The sequence below is a fragment of the Arvicola amphibius genome, chromosome 11 (genome assembly GCF_903992535.2).
Source record: "Arvicola amphibius chromosome 11, mArvAmp1.2, whole genome shotgun sequence".
NCBI classification, from domain to species: Eukaryota; Metazoa; Chordata; class Mammalia; order Rodentia; family Cricetidae; genus Arvicola; species Arvicola amphibius.
In genome coordinates this window covers 54,639,910-54,658,194 of record NC_052057.2, presented here as the reverse complement: position 1 = coordinate 54,658,194, position 18,285 = coordinate 54,639,910, and the positions used below count along the sequence as shown (strand labels likewise).

At 36.9% G+C, this 18,285-nt stretch overlaps 1 protein-coding gene across 3 annotated transcripts in view; it reads left to right on the top strand.

The window, feature by feature from the left end:
• Hltf (helicase like transcription factor) overlaps positions 1–18,285 on the top strand; it is a 67,309-nt gene that overhangs the window by 13,364 nt on the left and 35,660 nt on the right. For all 3 annotated transcript variants that reach the window (XR_005287390.1, XM_038347396.2, XM_038347394.2), the window contains exons 8-13: positions 1,895–1,990; positions 4,775–4,844; positions 6,175–6,268; positions 11,440–11,519; positions 12,505–12,591; positions 16,223–16,320. Coding sequence is in view for 2 of the 3 variants with exons in the window: in XM_038347396.2 (XP_038203324.1) it covers positions 1,895–1,990; positions 4,775–4,844; positions 6,175–6,268; positions 11,440–11,519; positions 12,505–12,591; positions 16,223–16,320 (525 nt within the window). In the remaining variant the exon portion in view is untranslated. The remainder of the gene's footprint in view (positions 1–1,894; positions 1,991–4,774; positions 4,845–6,174; positions 6,269–11,439; positions 11,520–12,504; positions 12,592–16,222; positions 16,321–18,285) is intronic.

The following is an 18,285-nucleotide window of genomic DNA, read 5'->3' as shown; positions in this document are numbered from 1 at the left end:
ACTTAGAAGTAGCATATTTTAAATATAATTCACATTATTATTCATAATAATAATAGCAGCTTTTATGAGAATGCTGTCACTGTTTAGTTTTGCAAGTTGTTTTGATATGTAGGTGCATAAAGTGGCAACTGACCTGTCAAATTGTGACATTATTTGGTATGTTGGGATTGTGTTGACTTTTTTCCTTACAGATAGTGCAAAAGTAATGTATTATTAGTTGCTTTTCTTATCTCTATGATACCATTTCTAACTTTAGAGAGGAATTTTATTTTATTTTTTGACTTTCAATTCTAGAAGATACAGTCCGTAATAGGGAAGGTAAAGGGGCAGGAATTTAAGTGGTGGCCATCTTGTGCCTATAGTCAAGAGGCAGACATGCATGCAGATGATAACCCCAGTCTATGGAATGGTGCCACACACAGAGTGGCTCATCCTACCTCATTTACCTAGTCTAGAAATTTTATTATGGACATATCTCAGAGGTTTATCTTCCAGGAGATAGTAGTTCCTGTCAAGTTTGTAATTAGTATTAATCTCATAAGTATTTTAAAAGCTCTTAACATGATATCCTTTTAAGATGAAATACTAAAATCCAAGTATTTATTCACTAAAGGTACTAACCACTAGGCAATGATACTAATTTTATTATCATTACAATTCATCTATTCATGTTGTATATTGAATGCTTTATCTGTAAATGATTTTATGAAGAGGCTTGCCCTTTGGAAAATGCTAATTGTACATCTGCCACATATAGTACATTTCATCATGAGTGTTGAAGGCTTGTTATATTCTTTAATGTTACCACTAATCTTATGAGCAAAGAATTACATTCTTGGCAGTTGCTTTAGTCATACTATAATGTACAAGTATTGTAACATTTTAATGTTTTATTGAAAATTGAATTAACCCTTACAACAAATACTGTTGCTTTCCTTAAAGACCTTACACTGACTACTTTCAACAAAATTCATCCTAGATACTCAGTCATTAACAATGACAGTAGTTCATTCTTTCAAGTAAAAATAGTATATGAATATATGTAAATATACATGTAACAACAATTAATGAAAAAAGAGGCCATGAATTTGAAAGAAATATTTGAAAGGAGAAGATGCTCTGATTATAATCTCAAAAGGGGTTATGTAGCAGTGCCTGAGGACTGACAGTAAGATTATTCTCTGGCCTCCATACATATGTATACTCACACATGCACTTACACACATAATTAAGTTTGACCTTACATTCTCCTGAAAGGATATGAGGGTACCAGACTTTGGGGACTACTTTAAAATTACTACTTTTAAGCCGGGCGGTGGTGGCGCACGCCTTTAATCCCAGCACTCGGGAGGCAGAGTCAGGTGGATCTCTGTGAGTTCAAGACCAGCCTGGTCTACAAGAGCTAGTTCCAGGACAGGCTCTAAAGCTGCAGAGAAACCCTGTCTCGAAAAACCAAAAAATAAAAAAATAAAAATAAATAAAATTACTACTTTTATTTCTGTGTTACTAACTATGAATACTACTATTGAAAGTAATGAAAATGATTGTCTTCATATGCATATTAGAATTTCTCATTATCTTAACTCTGAGGTTCAGTGAAAGCTGTTGATATTAGTTTCATGATAAAATGATAGTTCAATGTAGAGTATTAATCATTCAATAAAATAACATTTCTCTGCTGTTTATAGTCAAACATCTAGTAACTTATGTTAGAAGAAAAATGTTCTTAACTAAGTGAAATACTTATTTTTCATTAACAGTTATATTGTTTAATAATCATACATGCTGTGGCTTTGACTGATACTCACTATTTTATTACTTTAAAATACATTTTGAAATGTTTTCTAGATGGATTTTAGAATCTGACCATTTGTCTTTTAAAAATATTTTAAAGGGCAAAACTCTTACTGCCATTGCAGTGATTCTGACCAACTTTGCTGATGGCCAGCCTCTTCTCAGTAACAGAAGTGAGAAGAATCATCCAAGAAAGGTAAAGAAAGTGTGTGCTAGGAAGGCTGCTTTACCACAGAAATTTCTATATCATTAAAAGTAGTTGACAGCTAATTAATAATAGCTGATCTTTTTGAGATGTGGTTAATGATTTTTAAACCACGCATAATGACACTTATAGAAGTGTAAGTTTTCTTGAGGGGTAAATGTTTTTAATCCCAGTACTCAAGGGGCTGAAGCAGATCTCTGAATTTGAGACCCATCTAGTCTACAAAGTGAGTTCCAGGCCAGTCAAGGGAAACATAGTAAGAGTTTAGTTCAAAACAACAGAAATAAAACAAACAAATTAAAAAACCACAAATAAACAACCAAAAAGAGTATAAGTACCATATTTGTCTTAGTTCTGTTTCTGTGAAGAGCATGATGACCAGGTTTACTTACCAAAAAAAAAAAAAAAAAAAAACAAAAAAAAAAACACATTAATTGGGAGGTTCTTTACAGTTTCAGAGGGTTAGTCCATTATCACCATGGTGATCATGGTGGGGAGCATAGTAGTATGCAGGCAGGCATAACAGTAAAACAGTAGCTGAGAGCTCATTAGTGCTGGTAGGTGGGAGGAGGGACAGAGAGAGAGGGGGGAGAGAGAGAGAGAGAGAGAGAGAGAGAGAGAGAGAGAGAGAGAGAGAGAGAGAGAAAGAGAGAGAGAGAAGAACAAAAGAAAAATTAGAAATAAACAGTTATTCCTGTTCTCAACTGAAAATCCTAAAAGCCTGAATTAGAAAACAACACAAAGATGCTTTCTGTATTTTACTTTTCATGTATACTAGTTTTCCTTAGACCTTATTGAATTTTCAATTTTTTAAAATTTTACTGGTATTTTAATCTGTTAGGATCTCAGATATATTTATTTGTTTGCTTGCTTCTTGATTTTGCTATGAGTACTACTGCTATATCTTGTTAGCTATGGGAATTCCAGAAAAGAGAGTATGGTAATGGCAGCCTAATGGTAGCTCCAGAATCTTGGTTTTAAAATTTAGTGTGGGGGCGTTTTATTCTAATGTAAATCTCATGTTATGAGTTTTTTATACATTTATATATACTGACATGTATAATTGAGAGCTTTTTGTGCATCTGTGTGTTTGTTTTCATTTGGAAAGATTAAGGCCAACTAATTTTCACTTTTTAGTATAGTGCGAGGTTATATTCATTGCTTTTCCTATTTTAAGCAAATGCCAATATGTACAATTAGCTAACTAGGCAGTTTTTTATTTTTTGTAATTTTTGGATTAAAAAATTTTTATACAAGATTTTCTACCTCTCCTCCCACCCAACTTCATATTCTTTCTATCAAAATGAAACAAAAAACATAAATGGGACAAGCATGGGTTGGTGCAAGAAAAAGAGTAAGAAAAGAAAAAGATACTTAAACAAAATGCTGATAAAAGCACATAAAAACATGATGTCCATTTTGTGTTAGCCAGCTGTTTCTGAGCATGGGGCCTATCCTGCAATGTGGTTTATATATCTAATTTTACTTCCTTGGAATACACAACTGATTTTCTTTTTCCTAACAGGGATGAATTGCAAATAGTTTCTTATATAGGGGTGGGACTTTGTGCCTATTTCCTCTCCCCCATGCTGGGATTTTGTCTGGCTTGAATGTGTGTAGGTCTTATGTGTGCTGTCACACTTTCTGAGTTCATAATGTACATCAGTATTGTGTCTGGAAAATGCTGTTTCCTTGGAGTTATCTGACTCTTAAGTTGTTCTGCCTACTCTTCCACATAGACTCTGACCCTTGAGGTGAGAGGTTTTAAAAACCACCTCTTTGCCTGTTGTGCAACTCTTGGACATCAGAGAAACCACAATACCTTCCCTAAAAGATAGATGGGTATTATCACAGAACCTTTCTCTTTGAGGCACTAATATCAATAAAGCCACATACATTTAAAAGCACTGTTTGCCATGTCTTCAAGACATTTTTAAGTCTGATATAACAGATATATGCCCTCTAGCCTATATGAAAAGTATTGAGTGTGTGTGTGTGTGTGTGTTTCTCCTGTTTCGTGGGAGTCCTTGATGTGAGTCAGCATAGGACTGAGGATTTATATCTTGCTTTTAATGCTATTTGTATTGGCACTTTCTCTAGCAATAAACTGCTGTATATAAGCCAAAAAATAAAAGGAATAAAAAAAAGAAAAGAATCCTTCAAAATCTTTCACTTTCGTATGTATACAAGTTGTATCTGTTTATTACCATCTATTCCAAGAAGAAACAACTCTCTAATGAGAATTGTGGAATGTACTAACCTATGAGTGTAGCAGTATGTCATTAGGAGTTGTTTTATTGCTGAGTTCATGTATCAGAATAATAGTAGTAGGTTTTCCCCTTGTCTCACGTTCTGGGCTACTTCAGCTGTGCCAAGTATGGGTTCTGTCTCATGGAGTAGGTCCTAAATCCAGTGTTGAAAGGTGGTTGGTTACTCTAATAACATTTGTACTGTCATTGTACTAGTATATTTTGTAAGTGTGTCATTATTGTAGCTTGCAGTGCTCAAAGCTAGATAATAGTGATGATTTCTTTTCTACTCTTCTAGTGTGCATAGACCTTCCATCTCCATGAACACTAATCAGTAGGTGTGAAGCTTCTCATCATTTTCAGTTTTTGCGTTCTAGTGAAAAAATTTAAATCTATGTATATGTTTCCCTCTATTTTCATCATTTTTAAAGTAGTGAGAAATCTGTCAGCATTTTTAAGTAGACTTCATTATGTAAAGCAGTAAAAATAACTGGTATTCCGTTGAAGAAAATGCCTTTTTGCATAGGAATACAAGGACGAGACTGTTAAACTCAGAGGAAGTAATACTAACAACGAGGCCGATGGACTAAGCACCGGTGAGTTTTAATTGTGAATATGGATGTTTTTCTCACCTAAGATAATTCTGTTTTGGTTTTGTAATATATAAACATTTAGGGTCAATTTTTCTAAAGAATGTTGTAAGGACTGGTAATTAGAAAAGTTTTTGTCAAAGTAATTGATTGGTTATTAGTATAAAACCAGTTAGAAAGGTTAGGGAAAATGTTTTTGAGAGAAAAATTTCTCCAAAGAACAATTTAAAGTAAAGAATAATATTTTGTTTTAGAACTTCATTTTATTTAAAAGCTAGAAAGAAATTAGAACCAACTCTGAAATCAAAGAAGGGAAGAGATCTGTGATGTTAGCAGTCATGATCTTTATACTTTAACTTTGAAGCGAGATTGAAGCAGAGCAAGGCTAAAAATATTGTAGATTAGTGTGAAGAACAATAAGGGATAGAAAACATTCTTTGAGAGTAGGATTGAGTATAAATTTTGCTTTTTTCATGGTAAGATATTTGGATATAGGGGTTAGAATAGTTCATAAGCTTGTGGGAGAAAATGAGAACTCAAGAATAATTACATAAGTTAGCATTCTTAAGCTTGATAGAATATATAAGCAAGTGGGCGTTGGGTGAGAGGTAGGAAAATTGGCTTATAATAGATAATGGCATCAAATTTTCATTGAAAATTAATGAAGTGCTCTGGGAAGAAAATGAGTTTGAATTTAGGCCAACAGTAGTGTATTATAGAGCCTGGGAGGACTAAACAGTGATAAGGAAGAGTGCTAATATGTTTGAAAATATAAATTCATTAGTATTTTATTAGGGTCTATCAGTGTCTATCTGTTTACCCTTCTCCCCTATGTACATGTGTGTGGTGGGTGTGTATGTATAGTTTTGTTTTTTGCTCGTTTATTTTAATACAGAAGTAAACTCAGCCTCTGGGTTAGTCAGTGACTATGGAAAAAGACATTTTTATTGGTTCATAAAAAATTGAAAGCCGGGCGGTGGTGGCGCACGCCTTTAATCCCAGCACTCGGGAGGCAGAGGCAGGCGGATCTCTGTGAGTTCGAGGCCAGCCTGGTCTACAAGAGCTAGTTTCAGGACAGGCTCTAGAAACTACAGGGAAACCCTGTCTCGAAAAACAAAAAAAAAAAAAAAAACAAAAAAAAAAAAAAACAAAAAAAAATTGAAGGTATATCCCAATGGGAAAATACTAGTTTAGGACAAATGCGGAAAGAGTACCAGGAGCTTGAAAGGAGTAAAGGTATTAAAGCTCAATGTTGATTATGGAAAAATCTAAGCTTTTCGGAGAGATGGTGCTATTTTAAGACAGCTTGTTTATTCTGTGTGTTTCTTTGAAATAGAGCCATCCAGATGTGGCGGAGAATCCGTTATTTCAGATATTCAGGCGACGCATAAATTTCTTATATCAGAAGTCTCTAGCTTTTGCCCTAAAAGGTAAAGTGTCGAGGTTTATCTACATGGCATATTTGCTTACACTCTTCCTCTGTGTTCTTATAAGAGAAAGAGATGAGTACTATATTTCAGTTATAGTTTACTTCAAATACATTTCCTAATTGCAGATTACTAAATTGCAATGACGTGTAGTATTCTTATTTTAAAAATGAAACATAATATTACTCTATAAAAAAGAATTTATTAATTCTTAAATCATGCTGCCAATCTTTTCCTATTTTTTATTTTAAAAGTAAAGTAATATTAATCTATACAATAAGTGGTTTATTTTTAACCATTGCTACTACCTACCACTTTTTCTTTCTTTTCCTTTCTGTCCTCTCTCTCTCTCTCTCTCTCTCTCTCTCTCTCTCTCTCTCTCTCTCTCTCTCTCTCTCTCTCTCTCTCTCTCTCTCTCTCTCTCCTTCCTTTTCTCCCTTTCTCCCTTCCCTTTCTTCCTTTCTTTTGGGGGGGGTTCAAGATGGGGTTTCTCTTTGTAGCTTTGGAGCCTGTTCTGGAACTCTCACTGTAGACCAGGCTGACCTCTAACTCACAGAGATCCACCTGGCTCTGCGTTCCAAGTGCTGAGATTAAAAGCATATGCCACAACTGCCTGGCCACTTGGTGATTTTTTTTTTTTTTGACCTAGATTTTCTTGTGAAACATTAAGAGTTTTCCTTCGACTTTTAGGAATGCAGAAAGGAAGGCTTTTTGAAGGATGTGTTTGGAGGATTTAACACAGCTTTCTTTGCTTTGTTCAAAAAATTATTTGTGGAGTATTAACACAGACTAGAATCTAGGGAGAACTTGGATAAAAGCTATCATTCCCATTTGATAATACGTTGATTCTGTTGACTTTATAAATTTCATTTACCCTCTCACCTAGGTGTAGGTACCAGACTTTTGTTATACAGTGTTTTCTCCCATCAGTGTACATGGATGTGATTTTGTGTCTAAATCTCCACCAGTAATTTCTCAGCAGCAGTCAGAAAATATGGTGTAATTGATGATTCTGTTATTAATCCCTTCATGAACTGAACTCAAAGTCATTACTTACTAGTTTTCTTTTTATTTAAATTTTTTTCATTTTATTATTTATTATTACACATAAGTATAAGTGCATGGCTATTGTATGTCTGTTTGCCACTTACATGCCCAATGTTCAAGGAAGCCAGAAGAAGGCATCGAATCTGTTGGAACTGAAGTTACAGACCTATATAAACCACCATGTTGGGGAATTGAACCTAAGTCTTCTGGAAAACGAGCCAGTGCTCTTAATCTCTGAATTTAGCCTCATTTCCCTATTATGTAAATGCCAAATCTTAAATCTAAACTAGTCATAAGCCTGTGTAATATAGCACTGTTGGGTAGACTAGATCAGAACAAAGGAAATAAATATATAATAAGGAAAACATGTACAAACAGCACCCAGAATATGTACTATAGCCAGTACAGACATGCTTACTCTTCAGAATGATTGTATTTTTAGGTCTTTTGTATATAGTTACATTTATACTATCTAGTTGCTTTTATTCTTATCCCCATTTTCCAAGTGAGGAAACAGACATAGTTTAGTGATTTGCATGAAGTCCTAACAAGTTACTAGTAAAATGAGGATTAGAATCCTGGTAGTCTAATTCCAAATTCCTTTGTTCTTAAATGCTTACTACACAAAGTTTATGAAATAATCATGTTTTCCCTTTTCTTTGATAAGAGTTGCATTTTTTCCTTATTCCATTTTCAAAGACTATCAAGATTTTCTTTATTGGTTTATATTATACTTACTGGTAGTCTTCATAAAGACATTTTCAATACCAGATACCTTGGCCATATTCATCCTCCATCTGTTTTTTTCACCTCTCTCTAATCTCCTTTCTTCCAATATCTTTTTTGCTTTGATGTTATATAAGTATGTGCAGAGAATTTTGAGTATATATAGCTTTATGTATCTTTGTTCAATTTAAGTTCCACAAAATGAGCGAAAACATTTACTTGCCTGAGTCTGGCTTATTCTTGGCATTTTCTTGTCATGATTCATTTTTCTTTATGGCTAACACCCTATTGTGTAGATGTAACATGTCTTTCTTTATTAATTTGGCTGTTGATGGGACATCCACACTAGGTGCATTCTTTAGCTTCTGTAAATAATGCAACAGTAAGCACTGATATGCTTGCATCTCCATAGTGTGTTAACTCAGTCTTTTGGGTATATATGCAGGAGTAGTATACCTGGACCAAGCAGTAGTTCTGTTTTTAGCTTTTTGATGACCCATTATGACTTCAAAAATGGCTACACTAGTTTACAGTCTCAGAACAACACACAGGCTCTCATTTTCCTTGCATATCCATTGGCATATATTTGTTTTGTTTTTCCTATCTTTTTTAAAAAATTTCTTATTCTTGAGAATTTCATACATGCACACAGTGAAATATACATGCCCCCTTTTTATTCCTTGTGGGAATTGAATTCCCTCCTCAATCTGTCCTTCCTCCTTCTCCTCTTCTTCTTTTCCTCCTCCCCTCTCCCTTCTTCCTCCTCTTCTTGATAAACAAGTAAGTCTGGTTAGTACTGCCCATAGGCTCATTGGTATGGGACCATCTATTGGAGGATGAAAGACCTAACAGTAGCCACAATCTCAAAAAAGAATGGTGCAAGGAAGTCAGGACCGCGAGGGGTGCACCCATCCACTGAGATGGTGGGGCTGATCTCATCGGAGCTCACCCAGGCCAGCTGGACTGGGGCTGAAAAAGCACAGGATAAAACTGGACTCCCTGAACATGGTGGACAATGAGGGCTGCTGAGAAGCCAAGGACAACGGCACTGGATTTTGATCCTACTACATATACTGGCTTTGGGGGGGGGGAACTAGCCTGTTTGGATGCTCACCTTCCTAGACCTGGATGGAGGGGGAGGACCTTGGACTTCCCACAGGGCAGGGAACCCTTACTGCTCTTCGGACAGGAACTGGAGAGGGAGTGGAGGGGGGAGGGGGAGATAAATGGGAGGCGGGGAGGCGGAAATTTTTAATAAAAAAAAAAAGAATGGTTTCCTTTCTTCTAGCAATTATCAGCTTCTAGTAGCTCCTCTGAAAGGGGTAGGGCCTGGAGAAAATGTCAACCTATGTCAGGGTTTTGATTGTCCTTATTGTGTGCCTGTAACCACAGTTGCAATGAGTTCGTGAATTTGATAGCTGTGTAATGTCCTCTCCATCTACCAGCTCATTGTTTTTACCTCCTCTTTTCCAACATTTCATGAACTTTATTGGAGAATAGGGGATGATAGAAGTCCTTAATCAGGGACATTAGAGCTCAACCCTTAGTCTCTTATTTTTAGCACTTTGATCAATTTTAAATGTCTGCATTTACTTCAATCCACTGCAAAAAGAAGCTTCCCTCACTGAGGTTAAGAACATCCCAAGACAATAGGTATAAACAGATATTTAGAAGGTAATTTGACAATATGCCATTTAGCAAAACAACATTAGTAGATTCTACCTTAGGGCCTTTGAACTTTCCAGCCAGAGGCTTTTGATCAAGATTACATTCCGTCTGCAGATCTACCAGTATCCACTAATTCAGCAGGGAGGAATAGGGCTCCTTGAACTCCTCCCCCATGATGTCTGACTATTGAGAGGGCTAATGCAGACCCATTGAATCTCTACCTCTCTTCTGAAGCCATTTGTATATGTTCACTTGCAGACTATTTGTAGTCACTAACTGCATGCAGGTGCAGACTGTCTCAGAGTGGTCACTTGTGTCTATATAGGTGATTTTATGTGGTCGCATACCTGAGTACAGAATATTTCTGAGCCAACACTTGTATCAGTTTAGGTAACCATCCTATCTCTACACTGTTAAATGTTTTCTTTGCTGTTTGGGTTGGTGTTTTCTGGTGATAGGAGAAACTGTGATATTAAGCTTCCTATGTTGGTTGATCTTTGTTTTGTTTGCCTTGTATCCAGAAGTTGTGCTTTGAGGGCATTGTAACTATAGAAGTATCTGTCAGTCTGTAGAAACTAGAAAGAGATGTCAGCAAGGTTTCCAGTAGCAGGTGTCCTAGTTAACTTTTAAGCTCTTGCTACTACATGTCCTACTCTTAAAGGACTAGTGAATCTTAATCTAGTTCATGGTTCAGACCCTATTTCTACTACTTAAGAACACTGTGTGCTCTTAGTTGGAGTCTCAATCCCCACTGAGTGATTCTTTCCTGACTGGGTGGCCAGGGAGGAACAATTGACCCTTCCCCCAAAAAAGTGTTTTGCATTTCAGGACTCAGAATAGTCCCCTGACCTATGTCCTGGGCCATACAGAATGGAGCTTTGCATCTATTTCCACCAAGTTGCTAGCAAAGCAAAGGTCTTTTTAAATGACTAGATTGATACCTCTGCTCCAGCCAAATACTGAATATGAACTTAGAATATGTGCCCCCAAATTATTGTCTGGTTGAACTGTAAATCTTCCCGGTGATGTGACTGCTATCACTGTACTTTCTGTAAAGGCTTATTTTTTGTTTTGTCTTTCGATTCTGCCTATCTCTGATGATTTGTACAACGTTATACAAATTGGCTCTACAGATGTCTGCCCTCCTTCCTTTCTTTTTCTTTCCTACATTATCTTATACTGAGAGTTGGACTGTCTGAAGGTCTGTTTGTCCTAAGCTGGGGTCCTCATCCTGTCTAGTTGTTCCCATTCCTCTTTGGAGAACAGAGAATGCCCCAGTTGGGACTTGAGTACTTTAGAATCAATTGTGGACTTTCCTGTTCTGTTTATTCCTTTTTTCTTTGCTACTGAAGCTAGTGTTTTCCTGTCAACACTCCCCTCAAAGACAAGTGGCTCGCTCTAGCAGTCCTTGCTTTACTTCCTTGTGAATTTAACAGTCTGCATGTGGTTGTCATCTGCCATCTCTTTTTGGTTCTAATGTTCCATCAATGTTTTAGTTGAACTACTGAATACTGAACTCTATGTGAATGACTTTTCAAATGTAATCTTAGTGGTACTAGATTTTACAAATGCATAAGAGGAAAAAAACTTTCAGCACATTTGACTTTTGCTTGGCAAATCAGAGACTTTTTTGAAAGAATTTTTAAAAAGTGAATTGGAGTTAAACACCTTCTGTATTGAATGTGTTAAATATATTGCTTTACTACATTTTATTTTGAATCTTTCAATTTCAGAAGAAAAATTTCTGTTGAGTACACTGAAAGCAGTGATTTAGAGAAAATTGAAACTAGTGAACTGGCAAAGAAAATGAAAGGTAATACGACTTGGTTTGACTCTGTCATATATTCTGATCTCCTAGTCTGTCCATCTTTTTTATTTATGTATGTATTTATGTATGTATGTATGTATGTATGTATGTATGTATATTTTAGATAAGCTGGAAAATGCACAGTCAGATACTAAAAGTAGTGTAAAAGGTAAGTATATATTACATCACAGTATTTACATAATCTGCTTGTGAAAATTTTAAAAATGAAGCAATCATTAATTGACATCTTGTTAGTTTGAAAGGTTTTATCAATAGTATAAAATTTGGCTGCTTTTGAACTCTTCCCTGCATTTGAACTTCTCATGAATTTATCATGTGTTAATGAATTAAGTAATTTAAATTCAATGAATAATTTCAAGTTAAAAATCTAGTACTGAATATTTAATCCAACTTTAAACAAAACAGTCATTTTCTTCTACTTATAATATCTTGTATAAAACATTGTATTTTTACACAGGTGTGTACAAGCATGTACACACACAAATGCACACACACAAAGTAATGAACAGATTTGGAGTGCCTTCTTGGCAATATCACATTATACACATATAAAAGAATGAGTACCATTTATTTCCTTCATCTTTATGACATTCCTTATTTTCCTATTAATTCAAACCCTATTTTCTTTCTGGTTAGCTAAGAAATACATTTGAAAAACAGCTTATCACCATTGGACTGATGTGAAATTTGGCTGCTTCATAATGATACAGCTTTCTTTCCTGAGAGTTGAATCTGTTTGCATTTATCTGTTCCTACTTTCTCTTCTTTTAAAAGAAGTAACTGCTGGGGTATAATTACATCTTAACTTTGAAGTATAGACCTACGCTTAGTGTCATAAATGGCATTGTTATTTACCAAATACTATTTTTATTTAATAATATAATCTTTCAAGTTGTAGAATATTGAAGGTGCTTGAGGAGGCAGAGTAAAGAATTTTTATGATTCTGTGATTTTTTTTTCTTCTTATCAGGATCATCTAAAGTTAAAGAAGATACAACATTTGCTCATGCACTTACTTCATCTGCCCCTGTAACAAAGAAGAAAATATTGAAAAAGGGTCAGTAAGTCTAGTTTTCCACTCCTCCCACCCTGTTTTGTTCTAGTAAAGGAGCAGAGTCATTTATGATTGATTTAAAGCTTAACTTGGATGAATTTAAATAAAAGACCTAAATTTTAGTATGATTATGATTTGCTTTCATTTTAAAATGTCAATGAGCTTTATTGTAATTTTTATTTTGTTTATAGAAAAACAACATTGCTTTATGAGTATGATGGAAAAAGATAGAATTTAGGATAGATGTTTGAGAGAATTGTATCTCTGTGCCTTGGTTTCCATATATAGCACAAAATCTTATTTCTATGGCTTATTGAGCAGTCATGTGAATGCAATGAATAAAAGATTTTTGATGTTAAATGATACAAGAAGATAAAAAAGTATGATGACATAAAATAGACTTGCATGTAGTCTGTTTAAAAGTGGTATATTTTACCCAGAGAGGCTAGGTAACAAGAAGGGCCTAAGGGGGGACACTTGGATCTCCCAGGGAAGGGGAAATGAAGGAGATCTGGTTGGACTAGGGGGTAGGTCAGCGTAGGAATTTCAGGGATCGAGTTGGGAGGTGAGCAAAGGGGAGAGTTTTGAGATAGATGATTGGAAATGGAGGCTTTATGGAGTCCAGTAGAAGCTTGATGCAAAAGAAACTTCCATGAGTCTACAAGAATGGCCCCAGCTAAGATGGGCAGCAGTGGGTGCATAGCCTGAAGGGGCCATCACCTGTGACAACCCAGGTTGTCATCAGAGAGCCTTCATCCAGTGGCTGAATGGGGCAGATTTATAGACATGAGTCAAACATTGGGCAGAATTTGGGGAGTTCTGCTGAGGAGAGGAAGGAGGGATTGTATGAGCCAGGGGGAAATCAGGGACATCAGAAACCCCCAGAAACAGCTAGTCTGGCTGATGGGAATTCACAGAATCAGAACAAACAACTAGGGGCCTGCATGGGACCAACACAGACCCTCTGCATATATTTGACAGTTTGTAGCTTGGTTTGTTTGTTGGACCCCTGGCAGTGGGAGCAGGGCTGTTGCTGGTGCTTTTGGCTGGCTCTTGGGAGGTGCTTGTTCTTAGGGCAGCTTGATATGCAATGTTCTGCTGATGCTCAGAGGAGGCCTACTTCTTTCTGAGAGAATATGGAGGAGGGGTAGATCAATGTCGGGGGACGTGACAGAAAGAAAGTGGGGGGAGGGACTGGGAGGAGAGGGAGGGGCAGTATGGTCTGGATGTAAAATAAATTAATAGAAAAGGTACGTTTTGAACCTGATGGCTTAGGGGTTAAGAATATGTACTACTATTTATAGGGCCCAAATTCAGTTCCCAGCACCTATGTTGGATAGCTCACAAATGCGTTTAATCCCAGCTCCATGGGATGTAGCTACTTCTTTCTGACCTCTTCAGGAACACACACACACACACACACACACACACTTACACATATCATATGCACACATATAATGATTTTTCTTAAATATAGAAAAATTAGTTAGGGAGAGAAAAATCCATTCTGAATGTAGGCAGTTCCATTCCATGGGCTGGTTCAAGACTTAATAAGGAGAAAGGGAGCTGCACATTTATTTTTCTGTACTTCCTGACTTTGGATGTAGCCGCTTCATGCTTCTGCTGCCATGACTTACCCTCTATAATGAGCAATATATTCTCAATTTTAAGGCCAAATAATTTTTTATTTGCTTTTGTAGGGTATTTTGTCACAAAAACTAAGAGAAAATTGGTACTGAGGAATGGTGTTATTGCTGTGCTAACCCTGACTGGTTTGTAAGCATTTAGCACTGGTTTACAGAATCAATGTGGAAGATTTTCAAGCTACAGGCTACAGACATTCTTTAGACAAGAGACTAATGAGCCATTTTGGTGGGAATTTGGAAGATCAGAATTCTGAGAGATGTAAGAATAGTAGGGAATTGGCCCATCAGCTTTCAAAGGACTCTCTTGTGAACTGGGCTAGCGGCTTTTTGTTTTATTCTGGCAAAGAACCCGATTTCATTCAGTCTGTGACTTAACCGTTTGGATGTGCCTGAATTAAAAAGCATTGATTGTTTGGCACAGTAATTTTAAGAAAGGATAACATTTAGGCTGTGTGATGGTTACTGCTCACTGCTCTTAAACAGGTTGACAGAGAAAATTGCAAGTGGGGCAGAAAGGTAAGTGCAGCTTGGAAAGGAAGGAGTAAGAATTTATAGTTGAGCCGGGCGGTGGTGGCGCACGCCTTTAATCCCAGCACTCGGGAGGCAGAGGCAGGCGGATCTCTGAGTTCGAGGCCAGCCTGGTCTACAAGAGCTAGTTCCAGGACAGGCTCTAGTAACTACAGGGAAACCCTGTCTCGAAAAACCAAAAAAAAAAAAAAAAAAAAAAAAAGAATTTATAGTTGAGGACCGCAGAGATATGGAGAGAGGGACTATAATTGTTACAGAGATTAACAGCATTGAAGAACTTTGCAGCTGTACTGGTATACGAGAAGTACACAGAGGGCAAGACCTTACCCATTGAAGGCTTCAGTTTGTAACAGGGCAGGTAAATTTAAAAGGAGAGAGCCAGGACACAATGCCACTGAAGGCGTTCTCTGCTCCACAACTGCCACCCAGAGTAGTGTTTGCTCAGGGTCAGCCTTAAAAGTACACAGAAGTGGTTGCAACTTTGATCCAAAGGATCAAGCTACATTTTGAGCTGACGTAACTTGGAAATGTTGTCCATATGATGCATAAGAAGAGGTTTGTGGAGGCATGGCAAGGTTTCAAAAAGCTGCTGAGGCTGGAAAGTGTGTGGAAGGGTCAGAAATCTGGGAGGGAGGTGTGGGAGGCATGTAAGGCCTTGGGTAGAGTGGAAGTCCAAGATGTTGGAGATGCTGCAACCTTAGGGTGTTTGTGAGAAAAGCTATAGGGGCTCACAGTTAAGAAATTTGCCTGAGTTTCACAAGAACCTTTGAACTATTGAACAGTCCTGGGGCTATCAAAAAGTCTGTGAGGAATTTTAGAAATGAAATTAAATGCATTTTGAGATGAGCATGAAAGTTCAGGGGCCAGGGTACAATGTTATGCCTTAAAGTGATGTGCTTGTATGTCAAGTTGTCAGGAGATGGAGTTGTGATAGTTGGTCAGTTTGCTTGGGGTGAAAATCACTATAGACATACCCCTGGTTGTGTCTATGAGGGTGTTTCTGGGAAAGTTTAACTGAGGAGGGACAACTGCTCCAATTGTCCTGTTACAGTCCTCTGATTTTCCCTGATAATTACTACTTAATTGTTGGTTATCTATCTATCTATCTATCTATCTATCTATCTATCTATCCATCTATCTATCTATCTATCATCATCATCATTATCTATCTATCTATCTATCTATCTATCTATCTATCTATCTATCTATCTATCTATCTATCTATCTATCGTGACAGGGTTTCTCTGTGTAGCTTTGGATGCCCTGGGACTTCCTCTGTAGACCAGGCTGCCCCCAAATCACAGATCTGTCTGACACCCTTCCCGTCCCATGCCTATTTTCTCTTTTTCAATTCTTCTGGATTTCTGTCTTCAGAGATGATGATTGATAGGACCGTATTGAGATGTATATCTAAGTATTTAAGCAAACAGGTAAAGTCTACCAACTCCTTGTTCTTTTAGGAGCATCTGTGATGGAGGGGTTAAAGAAATTTGATACTGGAGAGAGGTCAAGAGCAACACTGATCATCTGTCCACTTTCTGTGCTGAGCAATTGGATTGTAAGTCTACTGCCTGTCAGCTTAAAGTGGAATATCATATTTGTGTGTAAGAAAGGATTGTTGGGAATACATATGACCTTCATTTCACTTTATATCTGTTAAGTGAATTATGTTTGCTGAACTGAGTGCTTTCTCTTTGAAGGCTTGTATGATTAACTTATTAACTGCTAGTGTAGACTTCGATTTGTACTTCTGTTCCTTCCATTCTTGTTCCAAGAGGGACATGTTTATAATTTAATACTCTTATTATATTTAATAATTGAATTTGGGAATTGTGAGAATTTCACTAATAGTAACCTGTAATATAGAACAATGCATAGCATCACATGTGTTCCTGTCTGCTTTGTTTGGTCTGAATTTCTTTTCATAGATTTTTCTCACTTAATCCTCACCATTTTCAGTTTCCAGGTGACCAAATTGAGAGGTTAAATAACTTGACTAAGACTGTCCAGTCGAGTACACCAGAGAGCTCAATGTGGAAAATATTTTGACCCCAGAGTTTTTTGTTTTAAGGCTAAAACATCCACGAAGGCATGTTTTTCCTCCCTGCATATTGTTTTCCTTTTTAAGAACATTTCATTGGAATAGGATCTCTGTATTGTAGTGATGAGGCATGCAGGCCTGCTTTTCGTCTCGCCCAGCTCCCACACAGCTAGCTTTACACCCGAAATAACAACACACAAACTGTATTCATTTAAACACTGCCTGGCCCATTAGTTTCAGCCTCTGATTAGCTAATTCTCACATACCTTGCTTTAACCCATATCTAATAATCTATGCAGCACCGTGAGGTGGTGGCTTACCGGGGAGATTCTAGCATACGTCCATCTTGGGCCGGAGCTTCATCACATCTGACCCAGAGAGGAGAAGCATGGCGATTGCCCGAGGCATCTGCCTCACTCTCAGCATTCTGTTCTGTCTATTCCACCCACCTAAGGGCTGGCCTATCAAATGGGGCAAGGCAGTTTCTTTATTAACCAATGAGAGTCCTCCATCACTGTATGTTACTTGTAAGAAGCATCCTGTTTTTATGTCCTTGCTTCATTTTATAATGAAATAGGATTATTTTGGAAGCATTTGAATGTAAATATCACTGAGTGTGAGCTTTCATTCTTGCTTTCTTCAAGGTATCTTTTGCCTGTTCTGTCCTATCTCAGGAAGAGGAAGTCCTGCTCTTCATAAGACAATTGCTTTAATTTGTCTTATTCCATTTTCCCCACTTCGTTTCTCTGTTCTTTCCGACCATCTCTTGGTTATTCACTCTAGGTTTTTCATGAGAAATATTCAGGTCTTCATTTTATATACTTCCTTTTGATTATGTCTCACCTTGAAATTATTGCATTCCTTCCCTGTTATAGATAAGCTCTTGGAGGTTGATGTCTTCTTTATGTTCTTACTCACTGCATTGGCTTCTGCTTCCAGTTGTCAGAATTGAATTGGGAGATCCCAGGTGACTCATACCTACTCTCTTCTTTTTGATATTATATTCCTCTTTTCTTTTTAATATATATATATATATATTTTTTTTTTTCTTGACAACTTCTTAGGCATTGACTTAATGCATTTCTTCTTCACATTATGTTCTGTTCCCCTCTACTGCATGACATAATTTTGTTTTGGTTTATTTATTTTGAAATAAATTATTCCTTCTCTTGACTTTCTGATGTGAGATTCCCCTCTGTATGCTATGAATACCATTGGTTAATAAAGAAACTGGTTTGGCCTGGTAGGGTAAAGTAGAGCTAGGTGGGGATAGCTAAACTGCATGCTGGGAGAAAGAAGGTAGAGTTGGAGAAGCTATGGAGCCACCGCCAGAGACAGACATGTTGAAACCTTACCGGTAGGCCACGAGCCTCATGGTAAAATATAAAATAGTGGAGATGGGTTAATTCTAGATGTAAGAGCTAGCTAGCAATACACTTAAGTAATTGATCAAGCAATGATTTATTTAATACAGTTTCTGTG